At 45.9% G+C, this 17,509-nt stretch overlaps 1 protein-coding gene across 6 annotated transcripts; it reads right to left on the reverse strand.

Annotated features, from left to right (window-relative positions):
* Positions 1 to 1,928: 1,928 nt before the first annotated feature.
* On the reverse strand, positions 1,929 to 12,998 carry ZIC4 (Zic family member 4). 6 transcript variants are annotated; one of them, XR_013839379.1, is made up of 4 exons: positions 11,598 to 12,998; positions 6,135 to 6,596; positions 3,604 to 3,729; positions 1,929 to 2,343 (listed from the first exon to the last, which is right to left on the reverse strand). XR_013839379.1 is itself a non-coding variant. In XM_079977994.1 (4 exons), the coding sequence occupies exons 1-4, from the start codon at positions 12,790 to 12,792 to the stop codon at positions 5,622 to 5,624; spliced, it is 1,566 nt and encodes a 521-aa protein (XP_079834120.1). In that variant the 5' UTR covers positions 12,793 to 12,997; the 3' UTR covers positions 3,739 to 5,621. The 6 variants fall into 6 exon arrangements, 5 of the variants coding, with proteins under 5 accessions (XP_079834118.1, XP_079834121.1, XP_079834120.1 ...); XM_079977994.1 differs by lacking the exons at positions 1,929 to 2,343; positions 3,604 to 3,729 and adding an exon at positions 3,739 to 5,766 and having other exon boundaries at positions 6,260 to 6,596; positions 11,598 to 12,239; positions 12,351 to 12,997; XM_079977992.1 differs by lacking the exon at positions 1,929 to 2,343 and having other exon boundaries at positions 2,705 to 3,729.
* Between the last annotated feature and the right edge of the window lie 4,511 nt (positions 12,999 to 17,509).

Raw genomic sequence — 17,509 nt, forward strand, 5'->3', positions numbered from 1 at the left:
CAGTTTTTAAAAAAATGAGATACCCTTATCTACTGAAGTTCCTGTATTGAATCGTGAGGAATCATCCATTGTGTGTTTCCTTACCCATTCATCCTAGAAGATGTAACCTGAAATTTGGAAAGTACCTAGGAGAACGTCTCCCCCCCGGTTTTTTTAACCTATGCAGAAGTAAGTGATTTACATTTACTCCCGGGTAAATGTGTATCTGATTGCAGCCTTACAGCTCAATCCTCGTTTATCCGCAAGTCCCACTGTTTTCAATGGGGCTTACTCCCATGAAAGCGTCATTAGGAGTCATCCTTACTCCGCTATCTTTTCCCACACCCCCTTTTAAGAATGATACCAACGCCACGATTTTTCTCTCCCCATCCACACTCCGTTTTGCTGAAGTCTCAACTTTTGGAGATCTCAAAAACTTTCTCACTATTTTGTGACATTTTTGTTGGCCTAATAAAAGTATTGCCCTAATACTATGGTGTGGGTAGGTGGGAGTTGCGTTGCGTTTCTTCTTTTGTCTATATTTTTCATTCTGATTAAGGCAAGTGCTATTTAAACCTCAATCCTGAATAAATGCCTAAATTTAAGATGAATCTCACTTATTTCAAAGAAGCTTATTACTTCAGAAATTGTTTAGGACCACAGACTAGAGTTCCGCTGGAAACATTTCAAAACTAACCACGATACATAGAAGTCATTATTATTTATTTCACTAGGACTTATTTCACATATGGATTGGAACTGATGATGTACAATTGGTTTAAACGACAAATCCTTCTGCTAACTGAGGTATGGACTGGGTGTCTGCGAATTACACTTCCTAAGACGGCCTCCATAATGCAAGGCCCAGTATCTTCCAATAAACAGGCACCAGCTCTTCTTTCCTCAACCTCTGAGCCAACAAAAACTTACTGGGATCACTGCCAATAGTTTACACTCAGCACTTGGCTGCGACAAAAGAGGGCCCAACAACGATGCTACCATTTCATGGGGACCCAAAACTACCAGTGTGGCAGAAATGCTAAAGTGGTGAGCAGTGTATTCTCCAAGCCACTATCTCATTCCCAAAGACATCTATGGACTCTTGAGTTTGGTGTTGTTTTCTCCTCCCAATTGAGAGTACCAAGTTGCGGAGTGGGATGCTGTTACTTTTCTTTCCACTCGCTGACAATAAAACATTGAGACATATGGAAGCCATCGCTTTGAAGGCGTAACCATTTTAGTGCACTGCAGTAGAGAAACGTGCTTTTTAATAGGTAGTCTCAGCATTAACAGGAGCCGAGCCTGCAATAAAGGCATGTACGAGCTGTTGCATTCTTTATACTGGGATAATGGGAGGGTAGCGAGGTTCAGCAGCTACAGACTTCGTGTTCATGGATGGCGTTCGTAGGAAGTTGGGTTTTGTGCAAAGAACAAAGGCTTGGGCAGAATTCAAGCAAATGAGTTCGGAATAGAAGATCCAGTCGGGCAGTTCCTCTGGGGCTGAGAAGTTCGGAAAGCAGAAGGGATCCTCTCTCGCTCTCGTTCTCCACCCCCCTCTCGTTTCCCCCTCCCACCCTCCCCACCCTAGAGCTACACGCCCCCCTCGACCTACAGAGAGACAGACATAGGCAGACAGACGTAGGTAGATGTATGTATCTGATTGTATACTGGGACATTTTCTGTCTCCATCCCAACGTTATCTTTTAAGAAGTTTGGTTCCATCTCTTTAGAAACGGTCCCAGCTAACGGGGCAGAGGGAGTTTGACAGAGGGGAGAACAAATCGCTGACAAAGAACCTTTTTACGTTTCATCAGCGTTGTTAGGGCGACGAGGAGGAATTTCTCAGATAATAACTCCCACTTCAAAGATTTTTCAGCTCAATAGAAATTGGACCATCCTTTTTTATTCAGCCACAAGGGCTAGCACTAAAGACGACTCGACTGTTTGAATTTTTTTTTTTGTTCGGCGTGTTTATTTTTCCCCTATTCACTGGGGTACTTGGATAAAATAAACAAGAAGACAATTACTGGAACATGGACTTCTAACTTTCCCGGGACCATGGCCCATCGCCCGTGGCCTCAGACTTGGGAGTGTCAACTTCTGTAGCCCTGGAAGGCATTAAACCCTAATTTCTTGGGACATGGTTTTTGCCACACACCTAGGATCTAGTCCTTGTTTGTTTCCGTGAAAGAGTCAAGAAATTCAGAAGATTCCTCAGTCTTTGTTCTGGAAATGGCATCCCTTTCTATTTCAGTCTCTATCTTCAGCAGTGTGTGTGTGTGGATGTGACTGTGTGTGTTTACAAAGAAGGAAATAGTGTCAAAAAGCAACTTAAAGCCGCAGCATTCAGCAAGGAGCTAGACCCTAAGGAGGATGGAGTCAGACATAGAAATATCGAAATGTTATTTGCAAAGCAAAGATCAGCAAATGTATACATTTATGAATAAGAATATTGACACCAACCACTGTTTGGACCGTACTTGTAGGATGTCTTAGTTAAGGCTTGGGGCGTGGAGACAAGAGTTTTGTGAGCTCACTAGTAAACAAAACTGGTCCACTACTGACTTGCTCCTGAGCAGTCCTATTCTAGCCAGGTGGGCTGCTTTGAACAAAAGTGGGTCCTCTACTATTGAGTCCCAGCCCCAGATTTCCATGGTGCAAAATTTCACTCGGCACTGGTAGCTCTTATAAAACCGCCTCGCCCCCCCCCCGCCCGCCCCTACTTCTGTTTCTTAATCGCAGAGATCCAAGATGCTGCAACAAAAGTCCTCCTTAGAGAGTAAGCCAGCAAAGCAAGCCAAAGGGGACGAGATGGAGGAAGTCCATCTCTGAGGAAGAGCAGATTGAATGTATTAAGCTAGCATGAAACCAAAGGTCAGTGCAAATGTATCTTAATAGACTGTCTCGAATGGAGTGTGCCTCCTTTTCAAGGGCGCTTGCTATTGCTCTGCTCATTACCATAGCGATCCTAACGTGGCATGTTGATGCACCATAAAGCTCACACTTTCAACCCCCACCCTCCAACCAAAAAAAATAAAATAAAAATCAGAGCCTTTGAACAAGGCCGGGCTTGATTAGACCTTTCTCCTTTTCTTTTCCCTCCTTCAAACCCATTTCCTCGCCTTTAGAAAAGTCGCCATCAAATCCCAAAGGCCGTCTCTGATCATGGCCCAGAAGGAGAGAAACAAAAGTGAACTGGCGGACGGCGATTCAGGCGGCCCCCTTTTTCTTCCTGACATTATTATCCATTCTGATTATGGGCTGGAACAAGGACCCCCATTCGCGTGGGGGTTTTCTTGCCCCGGAAATTCGGAGGGAAAATATGCATACTCCACGTCCATCACGAACACAACATACAAGTGTGTGTGTGTGTGTGTGTGTGTGTGTGTGTGTGTGTGTGTGATGTGGTTTTGGCACTGTTGGGGTGTTTTCTGTTTTTATATATATATATACATCGGTGAGGATGGGAGAAAGAAACTGAGCCGCGAGGGGATGGGGAGAAAGAGAGAGAATCTGTTAGACCTAAATATTATGTCCTTCATGAAAAGACTGGACGGGCCCCAGACTTCGCTTTTCACTCTTTTTAAGTATGACTTGCCTATTGCTATAGAAATCTTAACTCACCATGAAGATTCACCGTTGCGAAGAAATACTTTCATTGTGAGAGACTGCTTTGATGTCTAAGGCATAAGATGCGGGGCTTTTCAGCTGCCTCTGTCTAGATTACCTTGAGAGCAACGGGATAGACATCTGTAACAAGCAAATGAAAAATTAAAGGTGATTAGCCTACACATCCAAAAACCGCTTCTGCAAAGAAAGAAATCAAGAAGAAAAGGGAGAGGGAGGAGGAGGGCCGAGGGACGGAGCCGGGAGGGGGCAACCCAACTCCAGACAAGGTGGAAGCATCTTTCGCAGATGGCCTCCATCCATCCATCTCTACCTTCTCATTTCCACGACGGCTCCACTAGATCAGAGGGAGTAAACGAGCAGCAGCAGTAGTGGCAACGAATATCTTGTTTTAATTTTTATCCCGAGAATCGGGACGGGATGGTTATTTCTTTGTTTGCTATGTTTCGTCCATTTAACTCGGCGATCTATTAAGGATCTCTCGCTGAGGCAGTGAGAAGGAATGGGGAACCAAGTCATGCACATTGTTCAAAAGGTAGATAGGTGATAGATGGATTGATACCCAGATAGGTAGACTTTCTTCTATTTATTTTATTTTTTAAATTTAATGTGAATGCCTGAATGACATCAACCGCTCCATCTTCAGACGTAAGTACCACGGTGTTCACACTTCACTGGGATGTCCCAATGAACTCAGTGGAACTTACTTCCGAGTAAATAAGCATATGGTCCTGCTGCACAAGGAAGATAGAGAGAAAGAAAGAGTTCAGAAATGTGGGAATGTTAAGGAAGGTAGGAGAGGATATATTGTTTTGATATTATCCCTCCTCACTCACGCTCAGAGCACATTCCCTTTGGAGCCACATTCCCCTGTGTGTCCATTCTAGGCAACAGGAAAATGTTGTACTTAACTGCTCTAGTAATAATACCTCCCACAAGAAACAATAAATTTCTGTTGGTGGTGGTGTGTGCATGGCTAACCCAAAGACTGGGCTGGACGTTTTGCTTCACTCTCCTTCACTGAACTGAAGGAAATGGCTTTGTAGAAGTGTTTTGGCTAAGATCTTAGAGCGCCTACAGACAAATGGGCCTTTCCATAGTTTAAAAATCGATTAGAATGAACCACGCCCCCTCCCTCATTCCTAAATATACTGCCTATAAATAAGTTTCATTGAAGTATATGGGTCTTACTACAAAGTGATGCGTTTAGGAGCTACAATCAGTAAATGAAATCCATATAATAATATTTCCACAAGCATCCCCCCCCGTCTGGGGAATTCGCTAGTGACAAGGACTCACATAGGGCTGATAAGAATCATATAGCTTTAAAGACCCCGACATATGTTCAAGATTTTAAAACCATTTTATTTTTACCTTTACAAAAAATAATAATTAATATTTCGAATTGTTATTTTACATAACTACTGTTGTGCGTTTGAAAACCAGACCACCACTGGGTTTACACCACGGGTTCAGAAAAAATCGACACGTCGTGGATCCTTTTGGACAATCCAAGCAACTCAACACAATTACGTCACTCATAACAACTCCCCCCCCCCTTCTCTCCAATTAACATGGATCTCACCTTCCATCCACTAAGGAATCACAAGAACTCACAATTCAACAGAAATAATGCGAGGGAGGGGGAAGAGAAAAGGAGAATATGTTTATGCATTTAAATCCATTACTAGTGTAAATTAAAATGTACCATAAATCATTAAGCCACCCTTGGGTCTGTTTTATTAGTGACAAGTGGGAAGAATATACTGGTGAAAAGGGGGCAGTAAAGAGATTCCCCCACCCCCCGAAAAAAAACGTCAACTGAACTGGTAAATTAATCAAAGTATTTAATTGATCGATTTGTTGTACAGTTCGGTAACAAATAATATATTTATAGATACTGATGTTCCTTTTTGGGAGAAAAAAAGCACACGCACACAGCCCCCCACCCCCGCCAAGAAACCCAATTAAAATCCAGACACTGGGCTAATAAAACTGTCCAAGAAAAAACACCATCACAAGATACCAGCACCGACGATCGCAGCTGTACAGCTAGAAATCCGTATTAAAACACTTTGGTTCATTGATACAAAAGGATGTTTCCATTCAAATCGAGGCCATTGTAAACGTATGGGAAGGAGTTGGTCCGCGGAGTCTGCCCTGGGAGGGTGTAAAATAAAAAGAAGAGCTCATGGAAAGAGGTGCGGGGAGGGGGAGGTGGCGGGAGGGGGGGTTGCTGTCCTCTGTGCCATAATAAATACAAAACGGGGGTGGGGGAGAGAGGGAGGAGGTTTGTCCACCCCCCCCCAGTGTATCTTCTCTCCGATAGCCTGTGCAGCATTTCTGATCGAAGGTGACTGACTGGGGGAAGAGGGAAGAGGCTGGGGAGGGGGAGGCCTGGGATCGATTTCCGCCCCTCCCCCAAGAACCGGGCCTTGCCGACCCGCCGTTCGTCCAGTGTGAGCCAAGGATCCACAGCACCCCGAAAAGAACAATGCAGTCTCGCCGCCGCCGGCGGGCCATCCTACCGTATTGACTTTAATAAGTGGGCCGGGGCTCGCAGTTCGTGTAAGCGGCCTCTCCCGGGTGAGGTGACGGAGAGTTACTGGGTGGAGTCGGGATGCCGCTGGCCCCTGAGCTCTGACACACGTACCATTCGCTCAGGTTGGCTGCCGCCTGGGTGGAGGAAGCCGCTGCGGGAGGCGGTGGCGGCGGCGGCGGCGGCTGAGGGGGCTCCCGGCCGCAGTCCGACGACGGCGACACCAGCGACGGGGTGGACGACTCGTAGCCCGAGCTGGGAGGTGGGGACTTGCAGTGGACTTTCATGTGCTTCCGCAAGGAGCTGGGGTGCGTGTAGGACTTGTCACAGCCTCTCACTTTGCAGTTGTAGGGCTTGTCGCTCGTGTGCACGTGGGAATGCTTCTTCCTGTCGCTGCTGTTGGCGAAGCGGCGCTCGCAGCCCTCGAACTCGCATTTGAAGGGCTTCTCGCCTGCAAGGAAAAGAGGGAATCCAGGGAGACTTTGCGTAAAGGACCAGGGTGGGGAAAGGTGCGGGTGTGCGTGTTTTATTGGGGTGGCGTGTCTGCAGGTCACAGGTTATTGAGCGATGAGCTCTGTGTCGCCCTCGCCCCACCTCGCTTTCCCAGCAGTGGCCGTGGAGCCAAACCCAGCAGAAGCGCCTAGCAGCACTGTATGTGAAGAGGATTACAAGGGTGTGAGGAGAGATCTCTAAAGCTGTGGGGTCTTCTGAAATGACAAAGGGGGGAAGCTTCGTGTGTGAGTTTGTGTGTTCATTTCTATCAATGCTTGCCTTCCAGTGGAAGGGTGGAAATGTTCCAGGCCTTGGATGAAGGGCCTGAGGCGAGGAGATGGGACAAGGCTTTCTCTTCCCTAGGCTCCTCTTTTCCTTACCGTGTCCGTATGGACACATATTTCCCATCTCACAAATGCCCCTCCAAGCTCTCTCACCTGACAACCCCTTTACTTCAGAGATGGCTACATAACCTAGGTTAGGATCTGAAACCCCAGAACCTACGGATTCGTGGCCTTGTGGTGCATAGCTTCTTACTAGTCTCGGGCACTCCCACATAAACAACTCCACATGCTGCAAGGCGCCTTCTTCTTGCGCGCGCACACAGAGTCGCACAAGAGCTCACATTTGACCTTGCCAATAGGCTTTGGAGGAAAGTGGGATTGCAAAGTAGGCTTTGGAGGAACCGATGAGCAAATATCAGCAGCCTGCTCATTAAAACCATCGTTTAGATACCACGGTTGAACCAGTGTTGCACAGGTTTAGAAATATATCTCTCTCTCTATCGTCTATCTATATCATCTATCTATCTATCTATCTATCTTCTATCTATCTATCTATCTATCTATCTATCTATCTTTCTATCTATCTTTCTATCTATCTTTCTATCTATCATCTCTATCTATCTATCTCTATCTATCTATCTATCTATCTATCTATCTATCTATCTATCATCTAATCTATCTATCTATCATCATTCTATATCTATCTATCTATCTATCTATCTATCTATCTATCTATCTATCTATCTATATCTATCTATCATCTATCATCTATCTATCTATCTCTATCATCTCTTTCACCTCTCTCAAATTCATATGGAAATAACTAAAATAATACATAAGTTAACCTAAAGGCAGTTCTGGTAGTTTCTGGAGAATAATCTACGATAGAGTATCTTTCCACTACATATCCTTGGTATAGATTAATAGAAGGATCTCAGTAGCATTCTGCTCGGAAAGCCAACGCCTTACTGAGTAGGCCAAGATTTCATTTCGCTATCAAGGAAAATCTGCAGAAACTAACAGACAGGGACATATTTAGCAGCGGAGAGAAAGAAAAACAACGACGCAGTCCATAGTGCATTGTCCATGGGAGAACTCATTGATCTGGCTAGATGATATGCATTGGAAACATATTAAACACCATATGCAGGATGAGATATTGGAAAGGTGAGGAGGGGTGAGAGACGGAAGGAAGCCAGATTCCCCAGGAAATCTACTGGAGATAGTCTGTACACCAAATGCTGCATGGGCGATTTTTCACCGATAAAGGAAAACACGTTGAAGCCACGTGCTTTGATGTCTCTACGGGGCACGGATGCCTTATTCTGAAAAACCAACAGACAGAGACGCTTGCGTACGAAAGTCGGGCAAAAATGATATAACGCATATTTGACAGGGATGGGAAATGAAGGTCAGGATACTATGTGTTTCTTAGAGGCAAATGTTGCCAAAATAGCAGGGTAAGTGCATATGTGTGTTAGTGTGTGTTTGTTTGTGTAGCATTTTTAAAACATGAGTTCCTTAATGAGGCCATGTTGTATATTCAGACTTCAGCACAAAACATTTTTTTTTAATTAAAAAAAGCTGTGTCTACTGAATATGCTAAGGCTAAAGCGTTCTTTAAGAAATGTTGGTGGGGAGCTAAGCAACTGCTACTCCTCCCCTACAAAAGCATTCTCTGTCGGTGTAATGATTCAGGGAAATCCGCCGTGCTGAACGGCTAGTTATTGCAAGGAGTAAAATATGGTTCCACATTTTAAAGAATATCGGTAGCAAATACCAATATTGGTTTCAGGCCTGCGAGAAAACGACGTTTTTAGCAGGCCAGGCATGACAAGTGAGGCTCCGTGTGTACCTGCATCGGAAGGTATTTACTCATTTTGCTTTGTTTTGGTATTTACTCGTAAGGTATTTACTCATTTTGCTTTGTTTTGGCGGGGAGAGAAAAGAAAAGGAAGGTCATCTGTATATTTTGACGGCTCTTTGAGTATTTTAATTATAGTTCCTTGTAAAGAAACAGTTTGACCTTCCGCTACTCAGCTGAAATAACAAATCACGAGGATTGGTGTAGCACAGGCAAGCAGTAAGTTAGGAGGCCCTGGGGAGAGGCCCCGTCATAAACCCAGCGATCGGGCGGAGTGAGTTACATCGTGGTATAAGACCGGTCTTGTTTCTCGCGAGCAGCAACAAAATAAATAAATAAATAAAAATGGCCAGCTTCTTTTACGCCCCCACCTTCCACACCTCGGCATCTTGGCAGAGGTAAATAAAAGCCCCGGCCACAAGAAATGATTGCATAAGGGGGCTCTTCCTTGTCGGCTGCAGCGCATTATCTGTGAATGGTTTCAGGCCTAGGGTTAATGTTAGAGTTCCGCGTTAAAAGGATAGGATTCCGTGCGCGTAAATATGCATCGGTCAAAAGGAAAGTGTGTTTGGGGGTGGAGAGAGGAGAGGAAGAGAGGAAGCGAGGACTGAGGATGGATGGGGGCAAGGGCGCGCACACACACACACACACACACACACACTGCAGCGAGTCGACACCGCCATTTTCTACCCACACTTGTAGCTCTCACAGGACTCGCTGTGGAGAGCAATACGTACAGCTTGGAGATTTTAGCATAATCCTCCCAACTCTGGGACTGGATTAAAGTATTTGCAAAATTCTCGAGGGGGAGGGGAGGAGGGATATTGAGCTTGCCAGCGCCAGCACTATAAATTACAAGTTAAAACATACCTCTCTTACTGCGGCCTAAACACCACCTTGGTCACAATTGTCCCTTGGCCACTTCTGATGGTAAGGAAGTGATTTTTGCTTTCCTTCTTTTGATACCTGTGTTACGTTATTGTGAATTAAGTTCGTCCTCCCTCCCTCTCTCTCATCTCCAGAAACCCATTCCTGTCTGCCCAGGCTCAGGGAAACGCAACGTCATTAATATTTGAGAAGGCAATTATTTTCTCGTTTAAATCTAGAACTGTCTTCATGAATAATTTGCAGGAAGTTCTATTGCCATTTCAGAAACATTTGGGTTTGAGAATTTAGGGCGGGGTGGGTCAATCGAAAACGCTGCATTGTAATAAGGCCTAAAGATTCCACCTCCACCTCTCCCTCTCTCCACCCCAAGCCTAGCCCACCACCACTGCAAAAATAAATTAATTAAGCAGGGAAGTTCAAGCGAAACGACTACATAATGTAGTACATTTTGAATGCTGAACTCCAAGCCCGCACCCTTCCCAGGCACTCAACTGGTTGCACTGATGTAGGTCAAATTTACCAAGAATCCGACCATTTTCTGCTTCATAGACTTCAAAGGAGAAGGCGGCTAAAGGGCAGTAAAAGTTTGTTTACTTAAGAAAAACACTGTAATTAAGGGATGAACTGTGCTCTTCAGTGCTTTCCTACCTAACACGAAGATGCCTTGGTGTCATTCGCATTATTAATATTTTAAATAAAATAAGTAACAAAATATTCTCCACCAAAAGCACAGCTTTATTTTAAACGTAGTTTTTGGAGGGGGGGAGGGGACTAACCTAACCGTACTACAGTTAAGGCTACGACATTTTAGAACTGCAGAAAGAGAGAGAGAGAGAGAGTCGTTGGGTTGTAAGGATATCTTACAATAGGATTATGTCGTTTTCCTGGGAGTTTATAAGGCTGTGGAGTGTGTATGCAAAAAAAACTGCACAGTGGAACGGATTTAATTTTCCAAAAGGGCTTATTTATTATCTTCTGGTGTGTGTGTGTGTGTGTGTGTGAGAGAGAGAGAGAGAGAGAGAGAGAGAGAGAGAGAAAGTCAGATAGGAAGGAGTGGAGTGAAGAAGGCAATAAAAAGCTAAGAAGACCGGCTGCTAAACTAACTCTACAACTTCACAGGCTGAATTTGGAAGTCTGAAAACTTTATACCGCTAGTTTCATTCATTCACCACAGATGCTTCTGTGAATTCCGAGGTCAAAGAGGGTGTTGGCAAGGTCTTCCCCTTCAAATAACTTTCCTTCCTGTGTTAACTAGAAATTGTTCCTATTTCTGACAAAATATTCCTTCATAATTCTGGCCAATGACCGTTCAAATGGAACAGGCTAGGTAGACAAAATTAACTCCAAACACACACCACTACTCCCCTCTTTCCTTCCCAGGTTCCAAAAGAGCACCTTCCCATATTTCAATCTCCGTAGCAGTTTAAGAAGGAAAAGGCTCTTACGAAGACTTGGGATGAAACATCGCAGGGTTCCTCGTACAAAACAAAAAGAGGGGACCTTGCAGCTGTGCTTTTCTCACAAGGAAGGCGGCAGAAGCAGCATCCCAGCAGCATCACTCAAAACTGCCTAGACAAGTTGCAACTTCCATTGTTCGCTCCTAATTTGCGAGCTTGCATCAAGATTGGATGCTTTTCCGTCTCTATAGGGCTTTTTAACTCTCCCCTCTCCAGGAAATCCCGATCTAAATCATGGAAGACCCTTCTTGCATAAGCACATACACATACACGTCAGCATTATGCATCCACACAAGCCTCAATTCTTCAAACGAAAGACAACAATCAAAACAAACTATTGATCCGGTCTTCATTGGCTAGTATTAATTCTATGTAAAATTATAGCGGGCGGGGGTGGGGTGGGGAGATCGCACATGCAGCAGATAGTTGAACAAAACACGAATGAAGAAAGACCTTTCCATACTGACCTGTGTGCGTCCTTTTGTGGATTTTGAGATTTTCCGAGCGAGCGAAGACTTTCCCGCATCCCGGGAAAGGACAAGGGAAAGGTTTCTCCCCCGTGTGGACTCGGATGTGGTTGACCAGTTTGTATTTGGCCTTGAAAGGCTTCCCTTCCCTGGGACACTCTTCCCAGAAGCAAATGTGGTTGGACTGCTCCGGCCCTCCAACGTGCTCCACGGTGACGTGAGTCACCAGCTCGTGCATGGTGCTGAAAGTTTTCGAGCATAATTTTTTGGGAGTCTGGTCCAGTTCGATCCACTTGCAGATGAGCTCCTGCTTGATGGGCTGCCTCATGTAGCGGAAGAAAGCCCCAGGGCCGTGGTGTGGAGCTAAATTCACGTTCAGGTTCATGCCACCGTAGCCGTGGAAGGAGGAAGCAGCAAAAGGATCTGTCCTGGAGACTGGTACTGGCGTGAAAGGTTCAGACCTGGCATACATTTCTCCAGGTAGCCCCAGCCTTATCTGTCCGTTTAGATGGCCACCTGGAGCTGCATGGGGATGTTGCTCATGGTGGAGTCCAGTAAAAAGCGAGGGAGTTCCGGCTTCTGAGTGGTGGTGGTGGTGGTGGAGGTGGTGGTGGTGGTGAGCATGGTGTCCGGGGTAGCTACCTGTTGTTGAGACAAACATTCCATGGTGAGAACCTGTAGCAGCAGAGTGTTGATAAGGGAGCCCTGGCATGACTGGGGCTGTCAGATCTCTGCGCAGGAAGAATTCCCTACCTGATGAAAGAGCATGACTTGGGTGAGGGACTGCGTAAGGGACTGTTGTTGACTGCGCTGGGCCAAATGCTCCTGCTGGACTGGGTACCACCTCGGCTTGGCCTGTCACAGGATGGTGGGGATGAGGCTGAGGGGCAGGGCTGAGCTTAAGGGCCGCTGAGTGATGAGGAGGATGAGAGTGGTGGCGGTGGTGATGATGATGATGATGGAGAGGATGGTGGTGGTGCCCCATGTGTTCTGACCGGAATGGACTCAGCCCGAGGCGGCTTTCTGCAGCGTACTCCCCAGGGTGCGTGGGAACCATGGAGTGGGGATGCCCGGCGAAGCCTGTCATGCTCTGAGGGGAGTGGTGATGGTGGCGGTGATGACGATGACGAGGAGCCCCTGCCAAGCCTAGTAACTTCAGCGCCGTGTTCCGTTTGGAGAGTGAAGCAGAGTCCATTACTGGGCTCCCCCAAAGCCTCCAAGCTCTCCTGGTTCTACTACAATTCTAAAAAGTCACCTGACGCCGAGGAGGGGGGAGCGAGGGAGAAAGAGGAAGAGGGAAAGAGCGGTGGAAAAACTTTTTTGAAAGTCCCCCGCCCCACCCGCAAAGAAAAAAAGGTTTTCCCCTCCCTCTCTCTTGGTCTGGACTATTTGGCTTTGTTTTGTTTTTGCTCCCTGCTCCCCCCCCTTCCCCTTTCTTTTCTCCCCCTCCTCTTCCATTATTTTGTGTGTGTGTGTTTTTCCTCCTTCCTTTTTTTTTTAATGCCTACGTGGAATCCCATACGCTTTGAGAAGCAGCAGCAGGACGCTGGGAGGCTACTGAATAGCGCTTCACAGACTAGGCTCCAACCCAGAGAGCTAAACAATCAGGGCGGTCGCTGATTGGCCGAAGCTGCCTGACCGAAGTCAGCGCTGACAGGTCCCCGCTGAAGTCTGAAAAGATTTAGGAAGGGGTAAAGGGGCGGGGAGGGAGGAAGAGGACTCGGGAAGCAGTGCGCCTGCGCTGCGTTTGTGGCTAATCTCCCCCCCCTCCAAAAGCTCCTTCCCTTTCTCCCCCTCCTCTTCCCCCTTTGCCCCCCTCCCTCTCTAGCCCTAACCAGTGCGCCGAGCTTGTCCGGTGTTTGCATTTACTCCCCGCATTTTGTTTTTATCTGCGTTTAACTGATTAAGGGCCGCTGGAACCGTCTTCCCCAGACGAAACGAGGGGTCCTCCGAGTCGTTTACGCGCTAATGAGCAGTGGTTGCCAAAGGAGGAACAAGGCCTTGAGCAAGCGGCGGCAGCAGCTCCTGGGAGCGCCTGGGAGGCGAGGCTGGCCGGCGGGTGGCTGTTGCTTTCTCCCCACCCCTTCCAAAGACGCTTTGGTTGTCCCCGATCATCTGCTTAGAAGAGCCAGGCGCTTGGAGGTATCCTGGGTGATCTCCTGACTCCTGCATGGCTTGGATCGTGGCTCAAGCCCCTTCTGCTTTCTGTTCTCCTGCTAACCATTTACTTTTACACACACACGTTCTTCTTCCACACCCAGCCCTGTCTCTCTTTCTCACTTAGCCTCATAATGAGCAGACGATTTAATGGAAAGCTCAGATCGGTGTCTGCTTCGGGGCGGACTGCCTGATTGGCCACCGAGCAGCTCATTGTGGACTAACCAAAGTGCAATTCTCAACACCCTTCCAGTTTCCTTCCTGCAAGAGCAACAACAAAGATGGAGAAGGGGCGGGAGGGAAGGAAGGTAGCACACATCACACAGGGACTTTCACAAAACTTCCGCTCTCGAGGGACAGGGGAGCGGCGGGGGGGGGGGGGGCAAACACGGCTAGGCCAAGCCACCGCAGAAATCAGCAGGGAAGGAGGTAGGGAGGAGAGAGACTGCCCGGAGAAGGTCTGCCGAGACGTAGCAAGCTCTCCTCCGTCCCCTTTCCCTGCCCTCACAATCGCCCAGATTATGAATGAATCCGAAAGACAGGACACGCGCGGGGCTTTCTGAGACCGCCTCATAAATTCCTTTGCCTACGACCCACCATTGTAGGAAGTAGAGAAGCGCGCAGGTTTGTTACCAAGCCTGTTTTGGGCCAGGAGCAAAAGTCTAGATTTTTTTTTTTAAGCAATACAGCGATGGTGGTGGACCCCAAACCCCGGACCAGGCAAGATGCTTTCGAGGGATCCAATCCTACACACACACAACCTCCACCCTCGCTTCCTAACCGCCAGCCCAACCGCGCCATCAATTTGACTGCTGATTATTTATAGCACAGACAAATCTCCGGGACTCCCGTCCCCAACAGAAATGGGCACAATGTGGAAGAGACAGGCTTTGCATACAGAAGTCGTCCTGGGAAGCGGAGCTGGGCAGCTAGGTATTTAGATTTCTGACACTTGTTGGCGGCCCAGAGAACCAGGCCTTTAAAACAACAACAACAAAGGCTAAAGCTCTGCCACATCTTTCATTTCCCACGATTACACGATATTTATGTAACCCTCCCTTTAAAAGTAATACAAAAAAGTAATACCTAATACCTGCAATTAACTGGCGCATATAACCCAATCCAAATGTTGCAAATCATTTCATCGTGTTGAATCCCTTTGCCTCTCCCTGTCAAACGCAATCGCCCACATTCATTTATAAGGAGCAATTAAAAGATCAAGTCAATTTAAAAAGCAACCTGTAGATTAGTAGATAAATCTATCGGACGTTATGAGGCTCACATTTGCTCATTGTCAAAAGGAAAATAAACCGATTGCAAGTGTACTGTATCCGTGATGAAAATACAAGTATAGGGTTTATTATTTTTACCCCCACCAAAAAAAAAAAGTCATTGAGAGCCCTTCCAATGAATGCTGGAACCCGATATTACTGAATTCAGGTAATTCTGTTCTCCTCCATTTAGTGGGATAATATCAAAATTCGGCCTTGAACTCTGGACCTAAACTCCTAAACGTAAAAGTTACTTTAAGTACACCCACTTTCTGCAGAAGGGCAGCTTTCAATTTTACTTAAAATCCAGTAAGAAACACGGCAATTTTGAGAATGTTTCCCCCCATTGAACAAGCAGCATTTTTTTACTTTTAAATGACATCCGGCGAAAAGAGCCCTTTATTTTTATTTCATTTTTAAAAACTGAACCATTTGGGCAAAAGTAAAATGCAAAATCAACACGTACTTTTAAAAATAATACTGTATTCTTTTCCGCTTTGTGTCCCGTGTTAATAGCAGCACAAGTGATGTCCTGAAACCGAAAGCCGCTCTTAAGTTACTTGTGGTAATGCCCTGAGTATTAGTGAGGTCAGTGTTATTAAAGATGCAATCACAACACTCACTTGAGAGTAATCCCAACTGAATTCAGTGGAAGTTCCGAGGAAACATGCATAGGATGGGCTTTAACTCATTTCAGATGCAAGACTATGTGATGAATTAAAAGTGCCCCCCCCCCCAAGGAAGTCACATATTAAAGGAGAATAACATCATTTCTCGGGATACAGAACTTCAGTTTCAAGAGTAAATATTTCTTTCTCTCATCATCCCAAAATTTACATCCTGTCATACAGTAAATAAACTATCTGAAGCCGCACTGAACACTTACAGCTTTTCCACCACTATCCCCTTCCCCCCAAAAATATTTGAACTTTTTGTTTTTATTTTTTAAAAGCAACGTTTAGCTATACTGTGAAAACAGTTGCCAGTCACTGCATTTTAGAAAAATCACCCCGGAGACAGACCTTAGCAAACATCAAAACAATTTCTTGGGATATTCTAAAGTTGCTAGCTAAATGTTGTTTTTGTATGCTTGGGAACAACAATTCCCGACTCAAGCAATTGCCAGTCAAATTTACGTAAAGCAGAAAATAGGAGCCTGCCTCCTATAAAATATTTTTGAATTGCTAAATCGTGGAATATTGCGTTCAAGATGTACGACATGCATAAATAATTATCTAAGAAGCATCTCATTACATTTTATACCATAGCGGGAGTTATATTCTTGTTTTTGACCATTTTTGTACAGATCACAATACTGAGGATAAAATAAAAGGCAGCTAAATCGGTATTTATTATTGTATGAATGTAACGCGCGCGCACACATTGATGCCCCGAGGACCTGAAAAGTTACACACGCTGTAATTAACTAGCTCTCCTTACGTAACATGTTTATGTAGACAACTTAACCCCCCCAGCAGTTCAAGACGACCTTCCCTTGCCAGTTTCTTTGCCCTAAGCCAAAAACATTTCGTATTTTCCCTTCCTCCTCCCTGACCATCTCCGAAGGAGATCACAGAAAGAAAGAAACGTTATCGGAAGCAGGACTCTGGAAGGCTGTTACTTACAAAGGTACTGAGAGTGTGACTTCCAAATAAAGCTGTTTTCCTCATCCCTCCTTACAACCACTTCACCTCTACACTCTTGACATCCTTCAGTCCTGACAGTCCTCAGTCAAGGGAGAAAACATCTGGAACAGTTTATCAATATATATATGTTACTATCGGTTGGCTTAGGCCATTCTAAAATATTGGCATGGCTTCTTGTCAAACGCTAATGGCTTTATCCGCTCTTACTTAAAACCCTGAGGTTCCTCACAGGGGTTTCCCCCCCTTGTTCCCCCCTCTGCTTGCATGAGTCCAATGGAAAAGAAATGGCCCATGGTGTCTCTCTCATTATATTAGGTGAAGTTAGTGCTCTCACTCCTAGCATTTGTTGTGTACCTTGGGAGACATATCTCTGTGCGTGTGTGTGTGTGTGTGTGTGTGCGCGCGCGCGCGCATAAAGGAGACAGAGCAGACAAGTGAGGGAGGGTGGTGATGCAGATGGAGCTGTACACATGACCAGAAGGCGGGGGAAACAGAACTAGGAGGGCCTGAACAAAGTTGCAGAGTTATCCAGGAGACTTGCGTCTGCGATGCAGCTCTTACCTGTCTAATGTGCACTTTTCTTTGTGGTTCCCTCAGTGTGTGCGCGCGCGCGCACGGTTCATTTAGTAGTTCATTTTGCCAGCAAAACATGTTCTATATATTGAGTAGATAAAGCGACCAGAAGAGCAGAAGAGCTCACCCTTCCACAAATAAACAAATCGGGATGGCAGGGACTCCCCGCCTTATATTTTAAAACTGTCATGGCCCTCATGGACACATTCCAATTCTAATATAAATACTGGAGCTGAGGAACTTGATGACAAGGAGAGCTGCGCTT

Source organism: Podarcis cretensis (assembly GCF_951804945.1).
Source record: "Podarcis cretensis genome assembly, chromosome: 5".
NCBI classification, from domain to species: domain Eukaryota; kingdom Metazoa; phylum Chordata; class Lepidosauria; order Squamata; family Lacertidae; genus Podarcis; species Podarcis cretensis.

What these genes read in the sequence shown, in the direction of transcription:
- ZIC4 (XM_079977991.1), bottom strand. Translation starts at nt 12,792, where the DNA reads ATGGACTCTGCTTCACTCTCCAAACGGAACACGGCGCTGAAGTTACTA. An exon ending in CCACAAAAGGACGCACACAG is followed by an intron (nt 6,597 to 11,597) that starts GTCAGTATGGAA and finishes TTTTCCTTGCAG; the next exon opens with GCGAGAAGCCCTTCAAATGC. An exon ending in GCAGCCAACCTGAGCGAATG is followed by an intron (nt 5,767 to 6,259) that starts GTACGTGTGTCA and finishes ACACCCTCCCAG; the next exon opens with GGCAGACTCCGCGGACCAAC.